This window comes from Brienomyrus brachyistius, unplaced genomic scaffold (assembly GCF_023856365.1).
Source record: "Brienomyrus brachyistius isolate T26 unplaced genomic scaffold, BBRACH_0.4 scaffold32, whole genome shotgun sequence".
Classification (NCBI taxonomy): Eukaryota; Metazoa; Chordata; class Actinopteri; order Osteoglossiformes; family Mormyridae; genus Brienomyrus; species Brienomyrus brachyistius.
Genome location: NW_026042307.1, coordinates 2647560 through 2672342, shown reverse-complemented (window position 1 = coordinate 2672342; position 24783 = coordinate 2647560). Strand labels below are relative to the sequence as shown.

Below are 24783 nucleotides of genomic sequence, written 5' to 3'. Positions count from 1 at the left end.
TGTGTAGTTGAAATATGAAATGTGAAATTGAATAGTTTTCATTGTAAACTTAAATTTGTATTTCTTTTTAGTTTAGATATAAGCTGTGTAAATGATTTGTAAATGAGTTCAACTAATTATGAATATGTTTTCCAGACCTAGGAAAAACAATTGTATAACAGGTAACACTAAGTATGCATAGTGATGTTTTAAACAATGAATAAATGTAAGCAGGCCAAAATAAACCTTGAAATACTTTTTTTATTTGTATTGCACATATTACTTTTTTAATTCAGCTGAACACAATGAACATAAAATGGCAAGAAAAAAAATTACTCATTTTTGGAGTCTTGATTTCTCTTTAAGACAAGAATCAATTAAAGCAAAAGTGCCTTTCATAACTGCAGGCCCAAGACCATGTGTAGCCAGGTCAAATGTTTCCCAGTTACTTTCTAAAGTATTCACAGCTTCCAGTGTCTTCCTACAATTGAAAAGACCATCAGTTATTTAGCTTTCCAGTTAAATTGTATTATTCTGTTACCTTTAAGTGTATTAATTAATGACCTGCAGTCTTCTGTTTTGGCCATGGCCGCATGGACATTCCCATCCTCCAACAAGGCTTGACCCACTTTTTCCTTTGGGATGAATTTTGCTGCCAGGTACATTATATCCCCAGCCAGATCACTGCATTCATCTACACACAGTAATTTGTAATAATGTGAAACTTCATATAAAATGTAAAAAATAATTGTAACAATATTATGGGTTTCGTAAAAGTTTTGTGATACAGGACAAAGATTTGGTACCCTTTATTCTCCCATTCCATTATTACCTTCACAAAGTTTGTAGCACTGTGAAGTCAACTTTGTGCGCTTTGATGGCTTCACCTCCATCTCTGTCAACTTCTCTTCAATTTTTTTTTTGTCCTTTGGCCTTCCGCAGATAAGCCACCACAGTGTTCACAGAGTAGCTCTCTGGTGGAGAGCATCTCCTCCGTAGTTCTTCTGAAGTGACCTGATATCTGAAATATCAATGTACAATGAATCATTAATAAAAATAACTTAAAAAGCCCTTCTTTGAATACATACAGTAGGGGAAATAATTATTTGTTAAACACTATTTATTTAATTAATTATTTGGATATAATATAATGGAGAGAGACAGAATATAAACTGAAAATCAGGAGTATCTGTAACTGATAGATTGTAATCTGTGTGCAAGATGGCCACATAGCCAGTCTGTGGGAGCCAGAAGTCTGGCTGGGTTGTAGAGGATCAAAAACTTTTCAGTCAATGGCATGAAAATCAATTTATAACTTTTATGTAACATGTTTTTTCTTGATTTTTGGTTGATATTCTGTCTCTCTCCATAAAAATGAAACTACCTCATAAACTAGAGACTGATCCGCTGCTGAATTTGTAAGTTTCCTGACTTACAAAAAAACGAACAAATAATTATTTCCCCCACTGTAGATGTTATGTAAGAATGGTTATGATAGTATGATTGTAGGTGAGGCTCTGCACTAGTTCAGGTGGAGTTTGTTGTCGCCATGGGGTGTCGATAAGAACACTTAGGACAGGGCACGACAGATGCTTGCTCTTTGGTGAGGATTTATTAACTTCCGTAAAACTTAAGGTATGACTCGGCACCGGCCTGTATACTGTTGGATATGTGTGGTCTGAAACAAACAATATAAATACTTAAAGGGACTTTCCCCTGTAAAGTACAGCCTGTGCACTAAGAATCACAAATTACCAACAAATAATAAACTTTACTGCAGCTTACTCCTAACACAATTACAGAGATTGTAACCTAATATACTGTAACACGGCAATACGGTCGTCAACACAATTACTTCACGACTCTGACAAGTGAGAAACGAAATGTGCTTTCTTTCTATAACTAACTAACGGAAACAAGTTAGATATCGGAAACTTATTTTATATCAAGTTAGACACATGGGGAATTAAGGAAGACTTCACAAATAAATAAACTAAATAAAATAAATCTTCAGCACGTCTGGGTTGTTTAGTCTAGTTCGCAGCTCTGAAGCTCCGCACTCCGATTTGCCGAGAGATCGCGTGACCTGCTTTAGTGGACGGAAAGTCTTAAAGGCGCCTCACCCTCCATCTTTCTTGTACAATGATTTTTTTTAATATAATGAAACTGATCTATATCATAATTTGCTATTATACAAAACAACAACATTTTATGAGATCATAGTCTTTACCTCTTTGCTTGGTGAAAGTCTGAAACTTTTAGAGCACTTTCCACCAGAAATCCCCCTGTAAGGGTGGAGGACCAAAAAAGGTTAAAGTACCAATAAAGTTAAAGCACCTATACACACACACACAATATACACACACACACACACACACACACACACACACACACACACACACACACACACTTACACTTTTACCTCTTTGATCTTCTTGGCTTTGTCCTGCATTATCTTTATTTTGGTGACTTTCTCCTGACCTGTCTTCCGTCTTAACTCCTCTGTTTTGGTGACTTTCTCCTGAGCTGTCTTCTGCCTCGACTTCTCTGTATTGGTTGCTTTCTCCTGACCTGTCTTCTGTCTCAACTCCTCTGTTTTGGTGACTTTCCCTGACCTGTCTTCTGTCTCAACTCCTCTGTTTTGGTGACTTTCTCCTGACTTGTCTTCTGATTTTGTCATACAAGCTCAGTTTTCAAAGCACATTTAATAAATACACTTTCAGTCCCAAAATTCACTACCTTTGCAAAGACTCCTGCTGTCCTCTTGACTCCCAGGTAGACATTTTGTATGAATATTTGCAAAACAAGAAGAGCATCTTCCCTAGATCGATCATATGCACAAGACATGGAAAGTCAAGGTTATCCAATTCCAGAGGAGCTTTTTTTTATTGTATTTTAAAATGCAATTTTACTACCCAATTAGCAAGTTGTACATGGCAAATTAGCCCAAAAGGCACGAAGTAAACTGGAATTTAAAGGATTTTATTTAAATTATCATCTGTTTAGGTTCTTTATTTTTAGATTTAAAACCATGTAACATTAAATTTTATCAAAAATTAAAATATCTGTGTCACTTGCCTTGTTCTTCACAGACACACTCTGGTGACAGATACCACAAATACCCGACTTATCTAAAAAATACAGGAAACATATTTGCTCCATTATTACTCTTTATACAAGAGACAATCAATAAAAAACTCTAAATATAAATATACTTACCAAGTGAATTGAAAAGAAGTAACCCTAGTCGTTCCCTCTCTTGCTCTACAGATGGGCAAGCAAGATACTCCTCCTTGCCTTCTAGAAAGATCTCAGCAAACTAATGGGAACCCAAACAGAATGATACATTTAATATCACAGTAGCAAAATTACTCTAGTTTAGCCTCACTTAAACTGTTCTTAGAATGTGTTCCTTAACCAAATATGCATTCATAGTAAAACCGTAAAAGACTATTATATCTAAAATTCATAAAGTTCGCCAAAGATCTATTTCTAATTAATAACAATAACAACAAAAAAAATTAAAATTACCACAGCTGTGAAAATGCCACATGAAATACCATCAGTCTGAAGGGTATGTTCCCGCTTCATCCTTTTCCATGGCCCCAGGTAGCCTTTTGATGCAGCATAGGCACTGAAATGCAGGTGAAGATTTGCTCTGTCAAATGATGTGAATGTAACTGCAAATGTAAATCAGTAATCTTATATATACAGTATACACAAAATAAAGTATATCGGTTTTTATTTTACCTCCAATTCTTTTCTATTTTAGAGTACTGCTCATCCTGTTCCCCTAGTGAGTTTAGGTACGTTATACTCCGGTCCACAATATTACTATGCTAGAAAAAACAAAAAATTTAAATAAATATTTGATTCTATGTCAACAGCTCTGGGAGGCAATATTTTTAGAAATAATTTTAGATTATGGCACATCAGTACTGAAAGAAGCGCTCGGTTTTACCTAGTAAGTAAAAAACTACAAAAATGTTTAGTGTGAGTGACTTACAAAAAATGTCCAATGATTCCCATGCTCCAAATAGGGACCAACAACCTCCCTTTTATGTTCAAAGATGCTCTTCTACAAAAAGAATTGAAATTTTAAAAATTGAAAATAAAATAATTCAAATAATTTGTATGTTTTTTCCTAGCAAACTAACAACTATATTGATATTGGTTGTATTGGTTCTACCTGTAACTAGCAAGTACTAACAATTAAAGTTTTGTCAAGGTAATTTGCCTTGATAAAATAACGGCTCTTTGCTCTTGCGTTCCCTTCCAGAATATAGGTCAGGGTATGGGTGTTAATTGCCACAACATCTGGTCACCTCTACAAAAGACACCAGAAATTAGGTAGACAACCCTTAAATGCTCCGAACTTCACTTATTGAACAGAGTCAAGTAAATTGAAGCTCACTTTACAATACTTTCTGAATCTCACATTTAGGCAGAGTATATTCAATATCCAAATACCTAAGGTCATTTTAAAATAAGACACATGATCAATTTGTGTTAACACACACATGTAGAATGACCCTAGTCAAGGAAGTCAAAATGTTCAAAGTAGTTTAGTTAATCTATTACCATGCTGAACAGATGGAACAAGGCATCTATGGTCTGTGGAGGCATCAGCCAAAGAACAAAGGAAAATTAAGAGTCAGAGAAAAAGCACTGCAATACCTATACTAATAGCTAAATTCAAATGTGTTCATATAGCTGTTTTAACAACTGACAAGGTCACTAAGCAACTTTAGCTGTTCCCAGGCCTAATCCTGTAAAAGTACATCTATCGTGCCAATAAACCTGTATTGACATAAGAATGTTGTGAGTTTGGGTAGGGCTTTCAAAGTAGTGTTTCTGATGAGAAATAATTAACTGTGAAATGAGGGAGTACATGAAAAACTTGAGCAGAATTCTGGATGTGTAAAATTTGAATTTCTTTGAAAATTTTATCCAATGTAGCTTGTATTGTTATACTGTTATATTCTTTACCTGCAAATATACAAAGAAATGTTTACTTTAAAACACATAGAACATGTTACCTCATCAGACACTTTGTTGCTCTCTACAAGGGATTGAAAACTTTCCATGTGAAGTGGGTAGGGTCCTACGCATCCAATTTTGGCATGTCTTCTTTGCAATCCTCTGGACCGCATAGACTGTAAGACTGCATTAGTAACATGCATCATTTAGCTGCCTCTTTTTATGTGTTTTTTTTAAACAATTATTTTAACTGAAGGTCTCAGGTAATATCAATTAAAAGCATAGGCACAAAAATGTTTTATGCTTACCACTCATGTTTCTCTGTAGAAATATTGCTTGAAGAGAAAGAGGGAGAAATTGGCAAAGTACAAACATTCCATGTTAAATCACTGTGTTTGTGTAACTAAAATATACATGTTATACAAATAACATAAAGAATGACATCCCTTAAAAGTAATTACAAACTTATTTTAATTAAATGACAAACTGCATTTCTAATGCCAAGGACAAGCAATAAAAATGCTGACAGTAGAGCTTTCCTGCCCCAAGGGCAGCAGCATTACTGCATTACTAATCCTAACCACTAGCAATAATAATGCTGACAGCAGAGCTTTCCTGCCCCAAGGGCAGCAGCATTACTGCATTACTAATCCTAACCACTAGCAATAATAATGCTGACAGCAGAGCTTTCCTGCCCCAAGGGCAGCAGCATTACCCTACATTACTAATACTAAATATTGCTTGCAACACAGTCTTCCTTCCCTGGGACCTTCAGAACCCTACACCACTAACAAGAAATCACATTAATGTAGAAAAATAGCCAGTTAAAATATCAAACCTGACCTCAAGTCATGGCTGCTGGCAAAATGGAAAAAAAAATCTCCTTTTAGACAGCTTACTCTGAGTTTCAAATGTAACGTGCGCCAGCATAAGTGGTTATAAAATACGCAAATATAAGTAATCCATCACATGCAATCATCATTTTATCAGCATTTACATCGTTAACTTAAGCTAATGCTAACCAGCTCTTAGCGAAAGAATAACAACATGCTCATTGCCTCAAACTAGTTTATCAAAATAAATTCTGTTAACCAAATAAATGTTAAACAATCTTATCTTTGGAATAAATGCAGCGAAAAATCTTCCGAAAGTCTTCTTTTTTGCGCCGGATTGCTTCACCGATACTGCTGCCGACACATTTTTTTCAAACTCACACCTAACATTCAGTTTCTTGGTCCCGCCTCTTCCGTTTCTTTAGACCCGCCTCCTCTATGATTTGATTGGTTATTTCTCTGAACCAATCACCTTTCGTTCTGCCCTCAGAACGTTTTTGAGTAAGTAAAACTCCCACGAGCTTTTGAAATGGTTAAGCTAACATGCTTTGAGAGACATCATAGTTTTACACCAGAAGGAAGATTAAACATAATTTTCTTAGACTGCCTAAGACTTTTGTGCAGTACTGTACCCTAAATATATACCAAAATTACCCGTGTAGTACTTAAGTGTAAAACATTTTCCTTAAAGAAAGTATAAATTTCAACCTTTTCAAACAGGAAGCACCTTCTGAGACACAACCCAGTGTGGGAGAGGCCTTGTCAAACAGTCCTTTGAGAGATCCTGGTGCATTTTCAGCAGGGCTTTCAGAGGTAATTGCAATTGCAGTTATTTTACACAGAGTCTTTATGCATAATCCTGATTTTTTTTTGTTATATTGTTCTGCACTTTCTGTTGTAGACGGTCACAGAATGCAACCAAAATGAAGCCGCAAGTCATTCAGGGCTTGGTCTGGTCAGCAGTGTTGAAAAGGTAATTTGCAGTTAATCCAGTGCTTAATAACACTGTTGATCAGTGTGGAAACTCAGTTTGGACAGCCTTATGTGTAATAAAATAATGTTCATCACTTTACAACTTGATCTATACACTGTAAAACCAAATTAGTAAGCAGAACTTAAAAAAATTTATGTAACTCGTTGCCTCAATGTTTTTAAGTTCTTGAACTTAAAAAAATATATTTCAAAAGGTTAAATATTTGGATTATATGCTACATAAACATTTTAATTACAGTTAAATTAAAACTAGTTATTAAATCAACTTAAATATTTTCAGTTATAGTGACTTAAAATTTGTCTTAACTTAATACCATGAGAAAGGTTAACATTACAAAAAAAATAAGTACACAAAGAACCATTTTTAAGTAGCATCAACTCAATATTTATTAGTCTTTGTCATTTGTTTTACAAGTACAAGTAACTCAAAAGCTTTCACACACAAGACTCAAAATCGCATGTTTCAAAACTTAAAATTTTTGTGGTAACTCGTTGCCTCAAATATTTTGAGTACAAACAAAGTAAAGTTTAAGTTACAGTGAGTTACACTGAATTCTTGCCCTCTTCTATTTAACACTGCAGTGTTAATTTAAAAGACAGAAGCATAAAACAATTCAGAGATGCACTAGGCTAAAACCTGAACACCAGATTAAAATAGCACCTCTAAAATTACAAATTTATGAACCTGCATGAAACTTAACATGTACCATTTACAACTAAAATACATGTACAATTATCAAGTACTACCCAGCTGTACTTAACTTTCAAGAACAAGAGTTGTATTAATGCCAAATAACATTAATAAATACAAAAGGCACACTGTGCATATTGTGTGAAAACAACAACTGGTGCAGAAACATTTTAACCATTATTTTCACAGAAATAATCTACATTGAACTACAAAGGAACTGCCAGGCCTTAGTAATTATTCTGATAAATCTCTACATGCGCATCAAGTCATTTTTGAGACTCTGTAACTTGGGTGACAGTTTACCATCGTCAAGACCAAGTAAAATCTTCGGAATGAATTCAAAAGTGTTGGTCAGTCCCCTGGGATAGCTGAGGTGTAGTGCATAGATCAGTCCAAGCATTACCAGGACGGCATCAGCAAATCTGGGGAGGTTGCCCACAATCTCGCTTTCAATGACAACAGAGATTTTCACAGGCTGGAAGTGAACTGGACTTGTGTCATTATCTTTGACGACTGTGAGGAGGGCTACTGAAACATCTAAAAGGTCAGGCTCACCAGATGTGTCCTATAAAATAAAATGGATATAAAAGGATTAAAGATTTTTTATTAAGATTTTTGACAAAAATATTTACAGCAGGTTTAGTGCAAAGATAAAGGCATTTAGTTAGTCATGAGATTTAACAAACAATATTGCTTCAGACCAACTGACAGAAAGTTTAATGATTTTGATTGTTGCGTGAACAAACTACAGTATGATTTTAAACAGAAGATCAGTGTTCTACAGGACCCAGCTAACCTACCAGTAAACAAGAAATTGATACTATGCTAAAAAAACCTATTAAAACACTTAATTTTGATTAAAGCAATCTAGTACCAAAGTTTTTTTTTTTTACAGTGAGGTCAAAGAAAAATCGCTTCTAATCTCTTCAAATCACACAAACTATGTGATTTGAAAGACTAAGCAAGGGTAAGCGTGTAAATATGTCTGTATTCATATGAACTGTTTACTTAATATAGTCGTGAGATTTTAAAAAAAAACTCACTGTGCAGGTCTTGAAAAACTCAGAGACGTCCTCACGTAGATACACAGGAAGGGCACGAAGAACAGTAACACGCTTGGTGTGTATGTCATGAACCTCCTATATAAAAGGAGATAAAAACAAAATTGTACATAACTTATTTCAGATATACAAAATCAGACAAATACCAAAAAACCTGGACAAGCTATATGAACACATCAAACTTTTCAAATGTTTTCCAATGTTCCTCTTTAAGAATTAGACCCATAAAATAGGTATAACAATATTTTTACCTGTTCATCATGGATTTTCAGGATTTCAGTCAAAGCATCTGACGTCTTCCCGGTTCTGCTTGCCTTCTGTCTGAACAGGGTCATCAGTCTAGGAATATGCTGGTCAAGCTCAGAGTAGAATGTGTTGGGCAGGTTCTCTGAACATCCAGCCCTTCTCATCTTGCTCCTATAGTTGCCCATCTTAAACTTTAGGCTGTTCTTCCATCCATTCCAGCCAGTTTCAGATCCTGCTTCCTTCAAGCAAGGATATTTTAACACAAGAGCCTCAGCTACCATTGCTATCTCCTTATCACTGGGATAAGCCTTGTAGCCATACATCTCAGATGCTAGCTTTTCTAAAATGTCATGTTTTACATCTCTTAACCGAAGATACTTGTTGTTCTTCTCAAATTCAGTATTACCTTCCCGAAGTTTCAATTCAACATCCAAAGAAAATGTGGGAATTGAAAAAAGAACTGAAGGCCATCTTCTCCCACGTTCTGAGGATGATACGCTTGAGATTGTTTCCGTTGAGGCAACAGAGCTGGAATCTTGCTCAAAAGACACATGCACAACCGCTTTCTGTGGCAACTCATCAATGTCAGAGAGGGATGTAAGTTTTCCATCAAAGTCGGGGTCTTCATATTTTAAACTGAAGTCAAGGTCTATTTCCAGCTGTTCTTTTATAACAGCAATCAGTGCATCAATAGAGGCTGGTCGTGAACAGTGTTTTAATTTTCTAGCCCGGTCTGGTTCAACAACACGAAGGACCATGGGTTGTGGGGATAGATCTGCCATTATGCTAATGGAAAGCAAAAGATTGGCATGCATAAATGGTTATTAAAATATACAGATTATATGCTGCTAGATAAACAGTAATAAAAATATAGTAATTAATTCATTAAAAACTACTCACCACTGGCTAGACTCAGTTCTGTTTTATTTGTATGAATCTCTTGGGTGTTAACAGAAGCGAGCCTTCTACCTCGTATGCAGAGAGCGGGACTGAATCGTTGAGATCAGACTTCAGGTGGATTGACAGACTTGTCTGGGAAGGTGACAGCTCATAGGATCCAAGATGTTCTAAATACCAGCAATCATAATTAGAACAAAGTAATGAAACAGTGCTATTGACAAGGTAGATGTGCTCTACTCTGCAGAACCTAGGTAGTCCACCACTGTCTCCGACAGACAAAAACATTTCACAGACATAGTCTGTGCCATCAATGGTAACCTTTGATGTCTGGTATATTGTGTCACTAGTTGTTAGTGTTCTAATGTGTAGCTGAGCTACTTCTGGTAGAGCTGAAACCAGAACAGAGTCAACCCTGGATGCTTGTGTTTCTGGCTTGAAAAATGATGGGGCAGCAAGATGGTATGCCATCATGTGTTTGTGTCTGACTGCCATTGTCTTCAAAATATTTTTGAAGTTTTGAGCGTCATGCACCACTCGTTTAAAAAAACGGTGTTTGGCCTCAAATCGCATTGTCCAAACATGCACCAGGGGCCCATAGCACTTGATCATGGTGGGGTAATGCTCCACATAGTGATGTTTAGGACGAAGGCTAAACTCTGGGAATGTCTTCAGCAGTACTTGCTTATGATCGCTGATTTTGGACTGAAAATAGTCTAAGGTTTCATCAGTAAATGATGGGCATAATGCTAACTGCACTACCTCTTTCAGTTCCATCAAAAATGTCCATGCACCATTACCTTCTGGTACAACACTGCCTACAAGCAATGGAAGCAGTCGGAGCAGAGTAGCATTTTCATGACCATTCCCTCCTATCGTTCCTCGAGACAGAAATGTTTTGGGAATTGGTTGAGGCCTATCCACTTTATCAGCATGTTGATATGGGAATGATGCAATCTTTTGGTTCAAATACTCTAAAGTGAAGTACTTCATCTGGATCAAGGTCTTAATGCAGAGAGAAATCTCCACAGGAACTATGCCTTCTAGAAGATCATGCAGGACATCTGGAGGAAAGCCTGTGACTGGATGAAAGTAATCCAGGGAGTCACGCAAGACACAACTTGTTTTAACACCAAAGTGGTTGGAGGAAGCGTCATTTTCCTGAATGTTTTGTACATGAAGGTCATGGTTATCTTTGGTTCTTTGAGAAAACTGCCTGGCTTCAGTTGCTGGAAACTGTTCTCTTGTGGCCAAGCAGAATCTGCAAACATAGCCTGCTTTAAATGATTCCACAAAGCCACCTAATCCATGGGCAGCTAGATTGTCAGCAGACACACAAAAGATGGTGCCTTTGACATTGCGACCAAGTCTTTCAATAAAAACACCATCCTGTTCAAGAATATGAACATCATGTAATAATGGAGCAAGTACAGCTGCATACCCATGCCTCTGGAGGTCTGTCACTTTTGCAAGCATTGCTAGCTGTATATTGTGTAATGCTGACCTGTATTTTGGTGACATATTGGCAAGTGCCCAGTATACAGCAAGTGCCCAGTACCAGTTTGTGAATTTTACGTGATGTGCCAAGTGGGTTGGCAATTTCAAGCTCATAAATATATAGCTGGAGTGGTAGAATGAGATCACCTGTTGAAAATAATTCATTTTCAAGGAAATATGAGCCATTGTAGCATGTGGCATATTGACCAGAATTGGTATTTGGATCAGTAATCATTTTTAGAATGTCTGTGTTTTTAAACAACTCCTGAATCATTTGAAGAATAGGAACATACATTGTGGTATGTCCACGTTGCTCCAGCTGATACTGGACTGGCATTACACACGGATAGTTGTGCTCGAAAAAGACTTTTCTGCGCTTGGATGTGGATAACTCAGCACCTTTAGAAGTACTAGTAAATATAACATTGGAATCCATAACAGCACTTATAACTTCATCCAGTGCAGATTCTGCCACATTGCAACCATTTTTCTGCAATATATCTCTAATTGCCTCCTTGATCAAAGGCCGAGATAAGAAGCAGACCTGATTTAAATGCTCCACTATTTCTTGGGTAGCTGTGTTTGAGACATGTAGGATTGCCTGCATCTTCAAAAATAAGGAAGATAAATTAATTCTGAGATGTTTTTTTAGTACGTCAGTGTCACACTGGCCATCAATCCCCACTGGATCCTCATCTGTGCTTGGAGGTTCTTCATACAAATCACCATCAACTGCAGGAATACTGGCTTGACCAACTTCACTGACAATGTCATTTTGAAAGTCTGATGAAACGCTTGCTTGGTGTGATCTACTTTTATGAGAATTGAATGAAGAGTATACATTTGTGGTAAAGCTACAATCCTTATATGGGCAAGCCACTGTTTCATGATTTCTTAAATGCCTTCTAAGATGGCAGAAAAGAACAGATTCAGAAAATTGCTGCTGAAATGGGCATAAAGGGCATTTAAATAACAGAGCCTGCTGAGAGTGTTCTGCACTACTACCAAACTGGCGAGTATGACATCTTGACAAATGAGTTCTAAGACTATTAAGTGTCTTAAATGTACACATGCAATCATTATAGATGCATGGAAGGGGGCTTACACTGGAAAAGTGGCTGTGCTGCAGTCTGTAGTGCTTAAATATTTGCAATCTGTCAGTAAAAGAAGCTGAGCACAACTTACATTGCCAAATCATACTGTAGCCAACAACCTGAAAGAAAAACAAAATTAATGTTAGAAAGTGTATAGCTCAATCAAAATAGTTAAATTATTTAATTAACTTTCATATAAAATTTAAAGGGGACGATGGGCGATCAGCAATTTGTGTCAAGTTTAGGCCACTTAAAAAAAAAATTGGTTCTTGTCCTTTTTTTTGGAGGGGGTGGGTAGGGGCGGGCGGGATTTTTTAATTAATTTTTTTTACAAATTTTGATTGACTGTTTGGACTTTCAAATATGTAAGAAAATACATATTTGAAAATACATACCGAAGAGAGCAGACCTACTTAGTACGCCTCCTCAGTTCTTCCAGTTTGTTGCGTTTCAAATATATTAAATGTAAGAAAATACAAGAATGTAAATTCCTTGATCCATGTGTATCTCATTCCCAACTATGGATTTGGATACTTTATGCTGATGTTTCATTCGTGAATATAAAAATGATACTATTTGAAACCAATATTCTGTTTGTCATTCCCATTCTAAATGAACAACCAAGATTTTAAAATATATATCTAGAAAGAAAGTGTATTAAAACATGTTAAAACACGAGGAATTTACAAAATACAGGAACCTGAATGGTTGAACAAGGAAATGCAACTCTACAAACAAGTAAAGAACATGTACCACATCACTTCCCCAGATTTAAATCTTTGCACCAGCCCATCTCAGGTAGAGACAAATTTAGGTTCATGAAACCATTCCAAGACTAGGATTACACAATGTGGATCAATCGTCGATGTGGAATGCGCGGGAAATTCAAATTTCATCATTCTTGGGCATTTTCCATGCGATTTTAACAAAATTAAAAAAAAATTGGGGTCGGAGGCATTTCGGCGGGTCGAGAGGGGACGAGAACCAATTATTATTTTTTTTTAAGTGGCCTTATAGAGAATTTTTAGGGGGGCTGAGTACAAATGTTAGGGGGACTAAAGCCCCCCGAAAAATGGCCTAGCGATGCCCATGGCACATGCTCTCCAGCTCCCTGGTTTGCGTATCAGTGGCACGCCAACACATTGGGAAACGTATATTTTTAGTTATCTAGTTTTGTGGACACCACCCAAAAGTAGCAATGGATGTTTTTTTTAATCGCATATCACGCGTGGACATAATTTCAGCATCTAATGTCTTTAAAACAAATGTAACGTTTGGCTAAATTGTACACGCAGAATTATAGACTATGTGTCACGGGACGCGGTAGAGCGAAGCGGCGATCGTGCGGATCGACAGGCAGGTAGCGGTAGACACGGCGAAATCAGAGCAAACAGGGGTTTATTTAGGGGATCCGGGGCAGGGAACAGAAGACGCCAACTAACATCAATGACAGACAAGGCAAACAGGTAAGACCAGGACTTAAATAAGACAGGACCAAGCAAAGTAAATGGACAAAGCTGGAGACGATCAGGGAAGCACACGTGGGTAATCAGGGGGCGTGGCACACACGAGTAGTGGACGGAGCGGGCGTCACAGAACCCCCCCCCATAGGCGCGCTACACCGGGCGCGCCCGGGAGGAGGCGAAGGACGGGACGAGACCGGGAAACCAGAACCTGAAAGACAAAAGCAAAACCAAATCAACGGGGACCAGGGAACAAGACAGACAGGCAAAACAGACAAAGAGGCAGGAGCCAGGACAGGACACGACACAGGACAGGAAAGGCCGACAGACAGACCAGAAACGGGGACACAGAGGGAACAGGCGGGACAAAAGGAGCGGGAGTGACGGGAGGGAACGACGGGAAACCAGGAGCGGAGCGGGGCAGACCAAAGGAACGAAGAACAGAGGACAGCGGGACAGAGGCAGGAGGAGGAACAAACACAGGCAGGAGCGGGGCAGGAAAGAAGGGAGAGAAGGAGGGGGAACTAAGGGGAGCCCGAGGGAGCCCCAGCGGGCGACGGGAGGCAGCCGGAGGGGCCGCAGGCGGCAGGGAGGCCGGAGCCGGAGGGGACCTCGGAGGGGCAGAGGAGACAGGGCGAGGGACCGACGCGGGGACGAGGGAGGGAGCCGGAGGGGAGACCAGGGAAGGGGACGAGGGAGCAGGAAGGGACCCTGGCGAAGGCAAGGAGAGGGGGGGAGCCGCTGCAGGCGGCGACGTCGTCCGCCACGCCAGAGCGGGAGGACCCGGACGCGACCGAGGAGCCGCCCTCAGGGGACCCGCAGGCGACCGCCGAGGAACCAGCGGAGGGAGCGAGGCAGGGCGACGAGGCCGGGACGGGGAACCCGCAGGCGGACGCCGACCAGGCGGACCAGGACCCGCAGGCGCTGACCCAGCCGTAGCGCTGGCGAGCGAGGACGAGCCAGGGGGTCGGGCGGGAGGGACCCCAGTCCGACGTCTGTGCCCCCTCCCCTTGCGGGACACAGACATACCAACCCCCGGTCGGGGTCGATGTCGCCGGGGTGAGGGTGAAGGAGTCACAAGTAGGGTCCCCGAGGGGTCCCATTCAAGCTCCTCCACCTCCGAAGAGGAAGGAGCTAAGATGGAGTCCTCTGGGACCTCCTCGGGGACTAGGGCAGAAGGGACTGGAGTGGGGTCAGGGACTGGAGCTGCAGGCAGGAGGGGCGCCCCGGGCGTGGGCGCTGGAGCTGCTGCAGGCACGGGGAGCACCTCGGGCGTGGGCGCTGGCTCTGGAACTGCAGGCGCGGGGTCCACCGGCAGAGGCGGTCGTGCCCCTGTGGGAGCCCCCTCTCCAAGGTGCGCTTCTCCGGGCGCGTCAGGGAGCGAAGGCGGCTGCTCAGGCGCCGGAGCCGCAGGCAAGGGCGGCGGATCGGGAGCCGCTGGAGCGCGGTCAGGACTTGGAGCGCGGTCAGGACTTGGAGCGCGGTCAGGACTTGGAGCGCGGTCAGGACTTGGAGCGCGGTCAGGACTTGGAGCTGCAGCAGGCGGAGGGAGCGCCTCTGGGGCTGCAGCAGGCGGAGGGAGCGCCTCTGGGGCGGCAGCAGGCGGAGGGGGCGCCTCGGGAGCTGCTGCAGCGCAGTCAGGGATGCGCCTCGGGAGCTGCTGGTTGCTGCAGTGGGAGCTGCGGCGTCTGCGCAGGCGGCTGCGCAGGCAGAGGTGGCAGCGAAGGCGGCTGCGCAGGCAGAGGCGGCGGTGGGACTGGCAAGTCCTGCGCGGGCAAGACGAGCGTGGCCCCTTTAAGTCGTCGGGGTACCCGCGGGATGACATCCCGCACCGCGCTGGCCCCCTTATTGGCCAGCCGTTCGGGCCGGAAGAAATACCGCTCTAGAGGCGGTGGTAGGTCCGTAGCGGCGGGCTGCTCTCTCGGGACGGGGGGAGCTATCGAGGCTAGCAGCTTAGCTGTGCCTGTGACCGTAAGGTCGGCCGGGGTGTCCTCCAGTTCCCCGGCTGCGAGGGAAGCAGGGACGAGCGCGCACGCTCCCAGGGTTATCGTCGGGGCGACCGCCGGTGACTTCGTCCGTTTTTTCTTCCGCCGAGTTCTGGTGGCGGCGGGAGGCTGCACCCTCTCCGTTGGGACGGACGACGGGGACACAGCTTCCGTGCCTTGTGGTACAGCTAGCCCAAGTCTCCGTTCCATGAGACGCTGGGCTAGCTGCTGGAGGCAAGCACGTACCTCCTCCAGGAGGTGCTCGCTCTCCGGTGGAGGCCTCTCCATCAGGAGATCAGCGCCACGATTGGCGAACTCCAAAGCCAGTGGATCCTCCTGGACCTCTGGCTGGTTCAACCAATAATAGGTCTCTTGCAGCAGACCGAGATGCTGCTCCTCGGTCTGCTGCCGCGCCTCCTTGGTTTGGTCTGTCATTCTGTCACGGGACGCGGTAGAGCGAAGCGGCGATCGTGCGGATCGACAGGCAGGTAGCGGTAGACACGGCGAAATCAGAGCAAACAGGGGTTTATTTAGGGGATCCGGGGCAGGGAACAGAAGACGCCAACTAACATCAATGACAGACAAGGCAAACAGGTAAGACCAGGACTTAAATAAGACAGGACCAAGCAAAGTAAATGGACAAAGCTGGAGACGATCAGGGAAGCACACGTGGGTAATCAGGGGGCGTGGCACACACGAGGAGTGGACGGAGCGGGCATCACACTATGGTCCGTTTGAAAAATTATGTAAGTTAGCTGATGTGTTATGCTTTGTCGTTCATTGTTTTTTATTAAGCCTATTTCATCAGTTATTCCTTGCTAGACATCCATGACTTTTGAATGTAAATATACGTAACTGACGAACGCTGTTTAAAGTTTTGTCTTGATTAAACTGCTGCAACTGTTCACTAGATAAACCCCTGTTTAAAAACACATTTAACACTTACCGTGACACCGACGTTGCTGATAACTGCCGACAGCTTGAAGCTTACATCCTCCTCACTGCACTGCAGTCTCTTGTGGCACCAAAGTAACTTATCCACGTGTTGCACGTGACCTTTGACCTTGGGGCAAAATGATGACCCTTACGTCAACCGAGTCGTAACTTTTTTAATCAAACATATTTTTTCGTTTAAAATTAGTGCTTAGAGTGAATTTAATACTTTTCTTGCTAAAATCTTTTAAAGCTGAATTTATGAAGACCCAACCATTATTAGGAAAATTAAGTATTTTTAAATATTAACTTATTTAAATACATATAATTTAATAAAAAATGACAATTGGTTACACACACACACACGCAAGTACACATACAATGTTGAAACAAAAAGAAATAAGTACAGCTAAATTATACACCTAAGTGGCACTTACTTAATAAGCACATTGTTTCAGTTAATTAAAAATAATCAGTTTAATTCACTCAAAAACTATAAAAAAGTCACATGAACTCAAAATATTTAGGTTAGTAGAACTGTTTCAGAAAATTAAGTTTATGCTACTCAATAATTTTGATTATTTTGAGCATTTGGGTTTACAGTGTATCAATGTGATATGGTGCCTGCTGTTTTTGACATGCTCCAGTTGATGATATTTTATGGGAACACAAGTAAGGGCCTTATGTGTGTGTATATTAAGGTGTAATCTAGAATGTGTTATATGAAGCCCATGTGGATTATAGGGACTTGCTTGTCCACTCTCACCTTTCAGAAAAGCCTCTTGGTACCGAAGGTCCTTACTAACAGGTGTTCTGATAAGCCATGTTACTGTAAACACACACACACACACACACACACACTAGATGTGGTGTTGAGTATGGTGTGAACCAGGATGTTATGTGAGGCCCTGGTGATTTATGGGGACCTACTTATCCTGTGTGTTTCAACATCTATACCTTTTAAAAAGGTAAATCTGAAATGTCAGCTTTGAGATTACTGTACTACAATATGAAATTTGAGATTACTACAATATGGTAATAAATGAAATAAATTAATAGTATTCAAGTACTTGATGAATTTGTAAATAGTCATTGAATAGTGTAAAAGAAACTTTGCAGTACATTTATAACACAACCAAACCACCACCATTCCCCCCATGTCATGGTCCAATTGTTTCACTGTAGACATTATCATAAGCGAAGAAGCTACACATCACCCAACCCTATAATGTACAGTGAATTATGAATGCAGCAATACCACCATTTTTTCCCAATTATGTTTTCTCTTTGTTGATTTGCTAAGGGTATTCAGGTTAACTATTGAGCCTGCTGACACTATATTTATTCTTTGTTGCAGATGACCACTGAGAAGACTCCAACACTGTGTCCAGAAAAGGTAAACTCGTGATGCAAAAACCTATGGAAAGATTTTATTTACTCATGTAACTTTTTTAAACCCTAACCTGACTAATGCAAAATTTCAAAGACTTCTAGTTTAAGGCTAACCCTCGAGAAATGTGAAAATGGAAACACGTATGAATTAACCCATGGACATTTTTTTTTATCAATTACGATTAAGTAAGACACAGTATGGTTATTTAAAAGACTTTTGATGCTGGCCTTAAGATCTAACAGCTTGTAAAAGTTTTGAAATACAATTCCATTTTCAGCAGAATATTTAAAAATCGTATCATAGATAAATATAAATATCACTTCACAGATATTTATAGTAGTCTGTATCATTTGATATCATTCACAGTACAATTAATTGGTTTAATATTGAAATTTTTTTTTTTTTTACAGTGCCAAAAATATCAACTGGTATGCGCAACAGTATCCTGCCTGGACAAATGTCTGGAGTGCACAGGATCTGTATCTGCATTTAAATGGCTTGGATATAAATGCACAGGTAGGGAATTTTATCAAACAGTGTGTCACGGGAGATCGCGGGCAGAGCGGCGATCGTGCGGGGAATCAGGAAGCAGGAAGGCAGAATACGGGGCAAACGGGGGTTTAATGGAGGAAAACGGAGCGAGTACAGCGGGACGGGACACAGGCATTGACAACATCAATGACGGACGAAGGACTCAGGTAAGACACGGACTGAAATACACAGGACTGATTGAAAATAATCAGACACAGCTGGGTACAATCGGGAAAGAACACGTGGGTAATCCGGGGGCGTGGCACACACGAGGAGCCGACGAGCAGGGCATGACACAGTGCAAAGAACAATGGCAGGAAAAGTTTATAAGTCTTGCATGTTTTGTTTTATGTATTTATTACAAACCTTGAACCCAAGCAGATTTAAATGTTGGAAAATATTTTGTAATTCCCTAACAGACATTTTAGTGGTACTGTGGTGAGAAACTTTAAAAGATTTGCAGTTCTACATGTTTTATGTTTTGTTATAGCGTGTTCTGGAATCTGGCATAAATCTTGCTTCAAACAATTTATAGATAATCAACTCAAATGCTCATCTAGGGTGAGTAAATACGTGGTAAACACTTTCTGCTGTATGCTTTTTATATAATATAATATAATATAATACATAATATAATATATAATGTGTGTGTTTTAAAAATATTTTACAGTTAAATAGTGCCTTCCATCACTTGTAAAAACATTCTCTATCACTGTTTTAGCAGGTATCGGATTCTTGTCGTTCTGAGGATGAGCTGTTTACAGACAAACAAGATTTAAAAGACAACGCATCAGATGAAGAAGGCTCACTGAATGTGATATGTTATCAGGGACTGATGAGGATTATGTACCAAATTCCGAGTCGGAAAGTGATAATGGTTCAGACATAAGCATCCAGCTTCCTAAGGAAGTTTCAGCTGAATTTGCTGTATCATCAGATGCTGCGGCAACATTGAATGCTGAAGATCCATCTCAGGAAATACCTGAGGTTGAGAAAGATGTGCCAGTACCAGCATCTCTGTCATGCCCGGCTCGTCCGCTCCTCGTGTGTGCCACGCCCCCTGCCTTCCCACGTGTATTTCCCTGATTGTACCCCGCTGTATCTGATTACTTTGATTAGTCTTGTCTGGTTTTAAGTCCTGGTCTTACCTGTTAGCGTTGTCCGTCATTGGTGTTTCCTAATGTTGGTAAGCGTGAGCTGTTTCCTGGTCCCTGTTTCCCCAGTAAACTCCCGTTTTGCCCCGTATTCGCCTGTCTGCCTGCTCATTGCTCCTTACACGCACGATCGCCGCGCTCGCTGCACCCCGATCGTGACAGAATGACGGACCTACTCAACAAGGCACAGCAGCAGACCGAGAGCCAACGTCTCGGTCTGCTGCAAGAGGTACACTACTGGCTAAACCAGCCCGACGTACGGGAGGATCCCGTCGCGCTGAACTTAGCCACCGACAGCTGCGATCTCCTGCTGGCGATGTCCCCATCGGAGGGCGGGCATCGTCTAGGAGAGGTGCGCTCCAACCTCAACCAGCTGGTTCAGCGCCTAACAGCGCGGAGGTTGGGGCTGGACGCACGGTGCGTCCCGGAGGTTGTTCCCCAGCCGTCCGTCCTGTCGGACGTGGAGCAGCCTCCCGCAGACACCGTGACAAAGAGGAGGAAGAAGAAGAAGCACGCGATCGCCCCTGCAATCGTTTTGGGAGCGTGCGCGCTCATCCCCGCTTCTCTCCTAACCGGGGAATTGGAGGACTCCCCGGCTGACCTCGACGTCATCACCGCAGCTAAGCTGCCTGCGCTGGCAGCTTCCCCAGTCCGGGGAGAGCACCCAGCCGCCGCTGAGCTGCTACCGCCCCTCGAGCGGTACTACTTCCGGCCGGAGCGGCTGGCCAACAAGGGGGCCCGCGCGGTGCGGGACGCTATCCCGCGTGTGCCCCGGGCACTTAAAGGGACCACGTCCGTCTTGCCCGCACGGGACCTACCGGTCCCGCCGCCTGCAGCCCCTGCTCAGCCCGAGCAGCCGCCTCCTGTGCCTGCAGCCCCTGCTCAGCCCGAGCAGCCGCCTCCTGTGCCTGCAGCCCCTGCTCAGCCCGAGCAGCCGCCTCCTGTGCCTGCAGCCCCTGCTCAGCCCGAGCAGCCGCCTCCTGTGCCTGCAGCCCCTGCTCAGCCCGAGCAGCCGCCTCCTGTGCCTGCAGCCCCTGCTCAGCCCGAGCAGCCGCCTCCTGTGCCTGCAGCCCCTGCTCAGCCCGAGCAGCCGCCTCCTGTGCCTGCAGCCCCTGCAGCTCCAGGGCAGGCGCCCCCACTGCAGCCACCTGCAGCTCCAGGGCAGGCGCCCCCTCTGCAGCCGCCTGCTGCAGCTCCTGTTCCTGCAGAGGCGCCCCCTCTGCAGCCGCCTGCTGCAGCTCCTGTTCCTGCAGAGGCGCCCCCTCTGCAGCCGCCTGCTGCAGCTCCTGTTCCTGCAGAGGCGCCCCCACTGCAGCCAGCTCCTGTTCCTGACCGTGCTCCTGTTCCTGACCGTGCTCCTGTTCCTGACCGTGCTCCTGTTCCTGCAGAGGCGCCCCCTCTGCAGCCGCCTGCTGCAGCTCCCGGGCAGGCGCCCCCTCTGCAGCCGCCTGCTGCAGCTCCCGGGCAGGCGCCCCCACTGCAGCCACCTGCTGCAGCTCCCGGGCAGGCGCCCCCACTGCAGCCAGCTCCTGTTCCTGACCGCGCTCCTGGTCCTGCAGAGACGCCCCCACTGCAGCCGCCTGCTGCAGCTCCCGGGCAGGCGCCCTCACTGCAGCCAGCTCCTGTTCCTGACCGCGCACCTGTTCCTGACCGCGCTGCAGCTCCCGGGCAGGTGCCCCCTCTGCAGCTGCCTGCTGCAGCTCCCGGGCAGGCGCCCCCACTGCAGCCAGCTCCTGTCCCTGGCCCCGCTCCTGTCCCTGGCCCCGCTCCTGTCCCTGGCCCCGCTCCTGTCCCTGGCCCCGCTCCTGTGACCCCTGGTCCCTCGCCCCGGCAGCGTCGGCCCCGACCTAGGGTCGGCCTGTCTGTGTCCCGCAGGGGAAGGGGACACAGACGCAGGGCTGGGGTCCCGCCCGCCCTGCCCCCTGGCTCGCCCTGCCTCGCCTGCGCTGGGGCTCGGTTGGCGCCTGCGGGTCCTGGCCCTCCGGGTCGGCTGTCGCCTGCGGGTCCCTCTCCGGTGCCTCGTCGCCCTGCCTCGCTCCCCTCTCCGGGTCCTGGTCGGTCGCCTGCGGGCTCCCCGACGGCGGCTCCTCGGTCGCCTGCGGGGCCCCTACCTCCGGCCCTTCCCCGGACGTCGCCGCCTGCTGCGGCTCCCCCCTCCTCCGGGCCTTCGCCGTGGGCCCCTCCAGCTCCCTCGTCCCCTTCCCCGGTGCTCCCTCCTGCTCCCTCCCTGGCCCCTCCGCGGGTCCCTCGCCCTGCCTCCTCGGCCCCTCCGAGGTCCCCTCCGGCTCCGGCCTCCCGGCCGCCTGCGGCCCCCTCCGGCTGCCGCCCGTCGCCCGCTGGGTCTCCCTCGGGCTCCCCTTTGTTCCCCCTCCTTGTCTCCCTATGCCCCTGCCTTTGTCCCGCCTGTCTCTGTCCCTTCGTTTTCTGCTCGTCCCTTCGTTCCGCCCGTCTCTGCTCCTCGTATTCCTCCTGTCTTTGCTACCCGTCCTCCTCTGTGCCCTCTGTTCACTCCTGGCCCTTGTGTCCCGCCGGTTCCTTCTGTGTCCCCTCTCTTTCTCTGTCGGTCCGTGTTCCCCGTCCTCTGTCAGGTTTTGTCCCTGGTCCTGTCTTTGTGCCTGTTCTGTCTCTCTGTTTAATTCCCGGTCTCTTGTTCTTGGTTTTGGGTTTTGTTTTTTCAGGTCTTGGTCCCCTCGTCCCGTTCGTCGCCTCCTCCTGGGCGCGCCCGGTGAAGCGCGCCTTTGGGGGGGGGCTCTGTCATGCCCGGCTCGTCCGCTCCTCGTGTGTGCCACGCCCCCTGCCTTCCCACGTGTATTTCCCTGATTGTACCCCGCTGTATCTGATTACTTTGATTAGTCTTGTCTGGTTTTAAGTCCTGGTCTTACCTGTTAGCGTTGTCCGTCATTGGTGTTTCCTAATGTTGGTAAGCGTGAGCTGTTTCCTGGTCCCTGTTTCCCCAGTAAACTCCCGTTTTGCCCCGTATTCGCCTGTCTGCCTGCTCATTGCTCCTTACACGCACGATCGCCGCGCTCGCTGCACCCCGATCGTGACAATCTCTGACAATGATTAGTAAAAATTATTGTTTTCTTTGTGGTAAGCCACAATCAAAAATAGCTCGGCACTTGAAAACACACAAGACACACTCTGAAATTGAACATGCGTTTTCATTCCCTGCACACTCAAAAGATTATTATTAGAAAAACTTAGAAATAAAGGAAATTATCAACATAATAGTGATGTTTTAATGAACACAACTGGATCACTCAAAGTGAGGAGGAAACCAAGGACTGGAACCAAGGAAATAACTGGAAAATTCATTCACTGCATGTACTGCAAAGGCATGTTTGTGCGGAAGGAGCTTTGGAGACATGTTCGCAGATGTCATTGTAAGCCGCAAGCAAAGGATGAGAACCCTGGTAGAACCAAAGTACTTGGTTTGGCGACACATGCAGAGTCTGCATACTCTCAGCAAATCTCAAGTGGAGTGTGGAAGCTGCTGGCTTCCATGAAACAAGATGAGATTGCTTCGACTGTGCGAAATGATTGTGTATCATTCAGCTTGCCCAGTTTCTCTATAACAAACATGGCCATGACCCTACAAAATATGAATATGTAAGACAGAAACTCGTTGGTCGTTTTTTGTTGATTCTACGAAAAGAATCGTCAATACACAGCATGGAGGAATCTGTTAAGCCAGCTAATTTTTATAGAGTTGTTCAAGCTGTTAAGAAAGTTTCGGGATATGATGAAGAGAAACACTGCTACCACACACCCAGCCTAGCTTTAAAATTAGGACATACATTGCAGAAAATAAGTGATATAATTCATTGTAGGGCCCTCATAGCAGAGGATGGTGAACTAGTAAAGTCCACTGAAATGTTAAAAAAGTTGTACTCCTGCAAGTGGTCTGAGCTGGTGTCACACACTGCACTGACCACATTAAATAATGCTAAGTACAATAAGCCTTTGACATTGCCCTTTACGGAAGATGTTAAACTTCTTCACAGACACCTTCAAAAATCTGCAAATGACGCCATTTGCAGCTTGAAAGACGCAGCAACTCCTCAGAGCTATGCTGAACTTGCAAAGGTTACCCTTTCACAAATAATTGTTTTCAATAGAAGACGTTCTGGAGAAGTCTCTCGTTTTCACGAGAGAGACCAAACAGACCTCCATGAAGACATTGCTATGGGATTATCAGCGACTGAACAGAAGCTCTGCAACTATTTCAGCCGGATTGAGTTTGTGGGGAAAAGAGGCAGGAAAGTTGCTGTTCTACTTACACCAATCATGGTGGATGCCTTGTCACTATTGGTCAGTAAGAGACCTGAATGCAGTGTCTGTGATACAAATGTATTCTTGTTTGCAAGACCTAAATCACTGAGCTATTACAGAGGGCAGGACTGTTTACGCATCCATGCAAGTCGGTGTGGAGCAAAAAATCCTGAGCACCTCAGGTCGACCCAACTCCGAAAACATGTGGCTACACTGTCTCAAATGCTCAATTTAAAAAACAATGAACTGGACCAACTCGCGGACTTCCTTGGTCATGACCTCCGTGTTCATCGCGATTTCTACAGGTTACCTGTTCCCACCACGCAACTGGCTAAAATTTCCAAACTACTTTTGACAATGGAAAAAGGGCAACTTTCCAGTGTGCAAGGGAAATCGCTTGATGAAATCGAAATAGATGGTTAGTATTAAAAATGCTACAATTTAAAGAGAAAAAAACACACACATTCATATCTCTTTAATAATATTTTCCAGGTGAAATTGAAGTAAGTGACTCTGAAGTTGATGACAAAGATGAAAGTGAAGCTGAGGACAGTGTGTCTGCAATAACACAGTCTGGCATCACTGAACCTATGGTTGATGCATCAGATTGTGATCGTATGACTGCTGTGCCTGAATCAGAAATGGATGACCATGTGTTTTGTGCCTCTGCGGATATTGGTAAGTTTTCCTAGAAAATGTTTAAATTTTATTTAACCTTTAAGGCCACGTATCATTAGAAATGATCTATGTCACAGTCAGTCATGACTTTAATAATACACAA

The 24783-nt window shown here is 44.0% G+C and overlaps 2 protein-coding genes across 6 annotated transcripts in view; both read right to left on the bottom strand.

Moving 5' to 3' along the window:
* LOC125721176 (coiled-coil domain-containing protein 106-like) overlaps positions 1–24783 on the bottom strand; it is a 301470-nt gene that overhangs the window by 73472 nt on the left and 203215 nt on the right. The gene's annotated exons all lie outside the window — the stretch shown is intronic.
* Positions 223–6254, bottom strand: LOC125721161 (uncharacterized). Of its 5 annotated transcripts, none has more exons than XM_048997193.1 (14): positions 5268–6254; positions 5019–5143; positions 4561–4593; positions 3986–4057; positions 3730–3818; positions 3511–3613; positions 3199–3298; positions 3058–3110; positions 2719–2800; positions 2402–2646; positions 2210–2264; positions 812–1000; positions 544–673; positions 223–460 (listed from the first exon to the last, which is right to left on the bottom strand). In XM_048997193.1, the coding sequence occupies exons 1-11, from the start codon at positions 5332–5334 to the stop codon at positions 2238–2240; spliced, it is 996 nt and encodes a 331-aa protein (XP_048853150.1). In that variant the 5' UTR covers positions 5335–6254; the 3' UTR covers positions 223–460; positions 544–673; positions 812–1000; positions 2210–2237. The 5 variants fall into 5 exon arrangements, with proteins under 5 accessions (XP_048853150.1, XP_048853149.1, XP_048853147.1 ...); XM_048997192.1 differs by having other exon boundaries at positions 2394–2646; positions 5019–5135; positions 5268–6253; XM_048997190.1 differs by having other exon boundaries at positions 2394–2646; positions 5268–6249.

What these genes read in the sequence shown, in the direction of transcription:
- LOC125721161 (XM_048997190.1), bottom strand. Translation starts at nt 5,334, where the DNA reads ATGTTTGTACTTTGCCAATTTCTCCCTCTTTCTCTTCAAGCAATATTT. An exon ending in TGTTCCATCTGTTCAGCATG is followed by an intron (nt 4,058 to 4,560) that starts GTAATAGATTAA and finishes TTCTTTTTGTAG; the next exon opens with AAGAGCATCTTTGAACATAA. An exon ending in AAGATCAAAGAGGTAAAAGT is followed by an intron (nt 2,265 to 2,393) that starts GTAAGTGTGTGT and finishes CCACCCTTACAG; the next exon opens with GGGGATTTCTGGTGGAAAGT.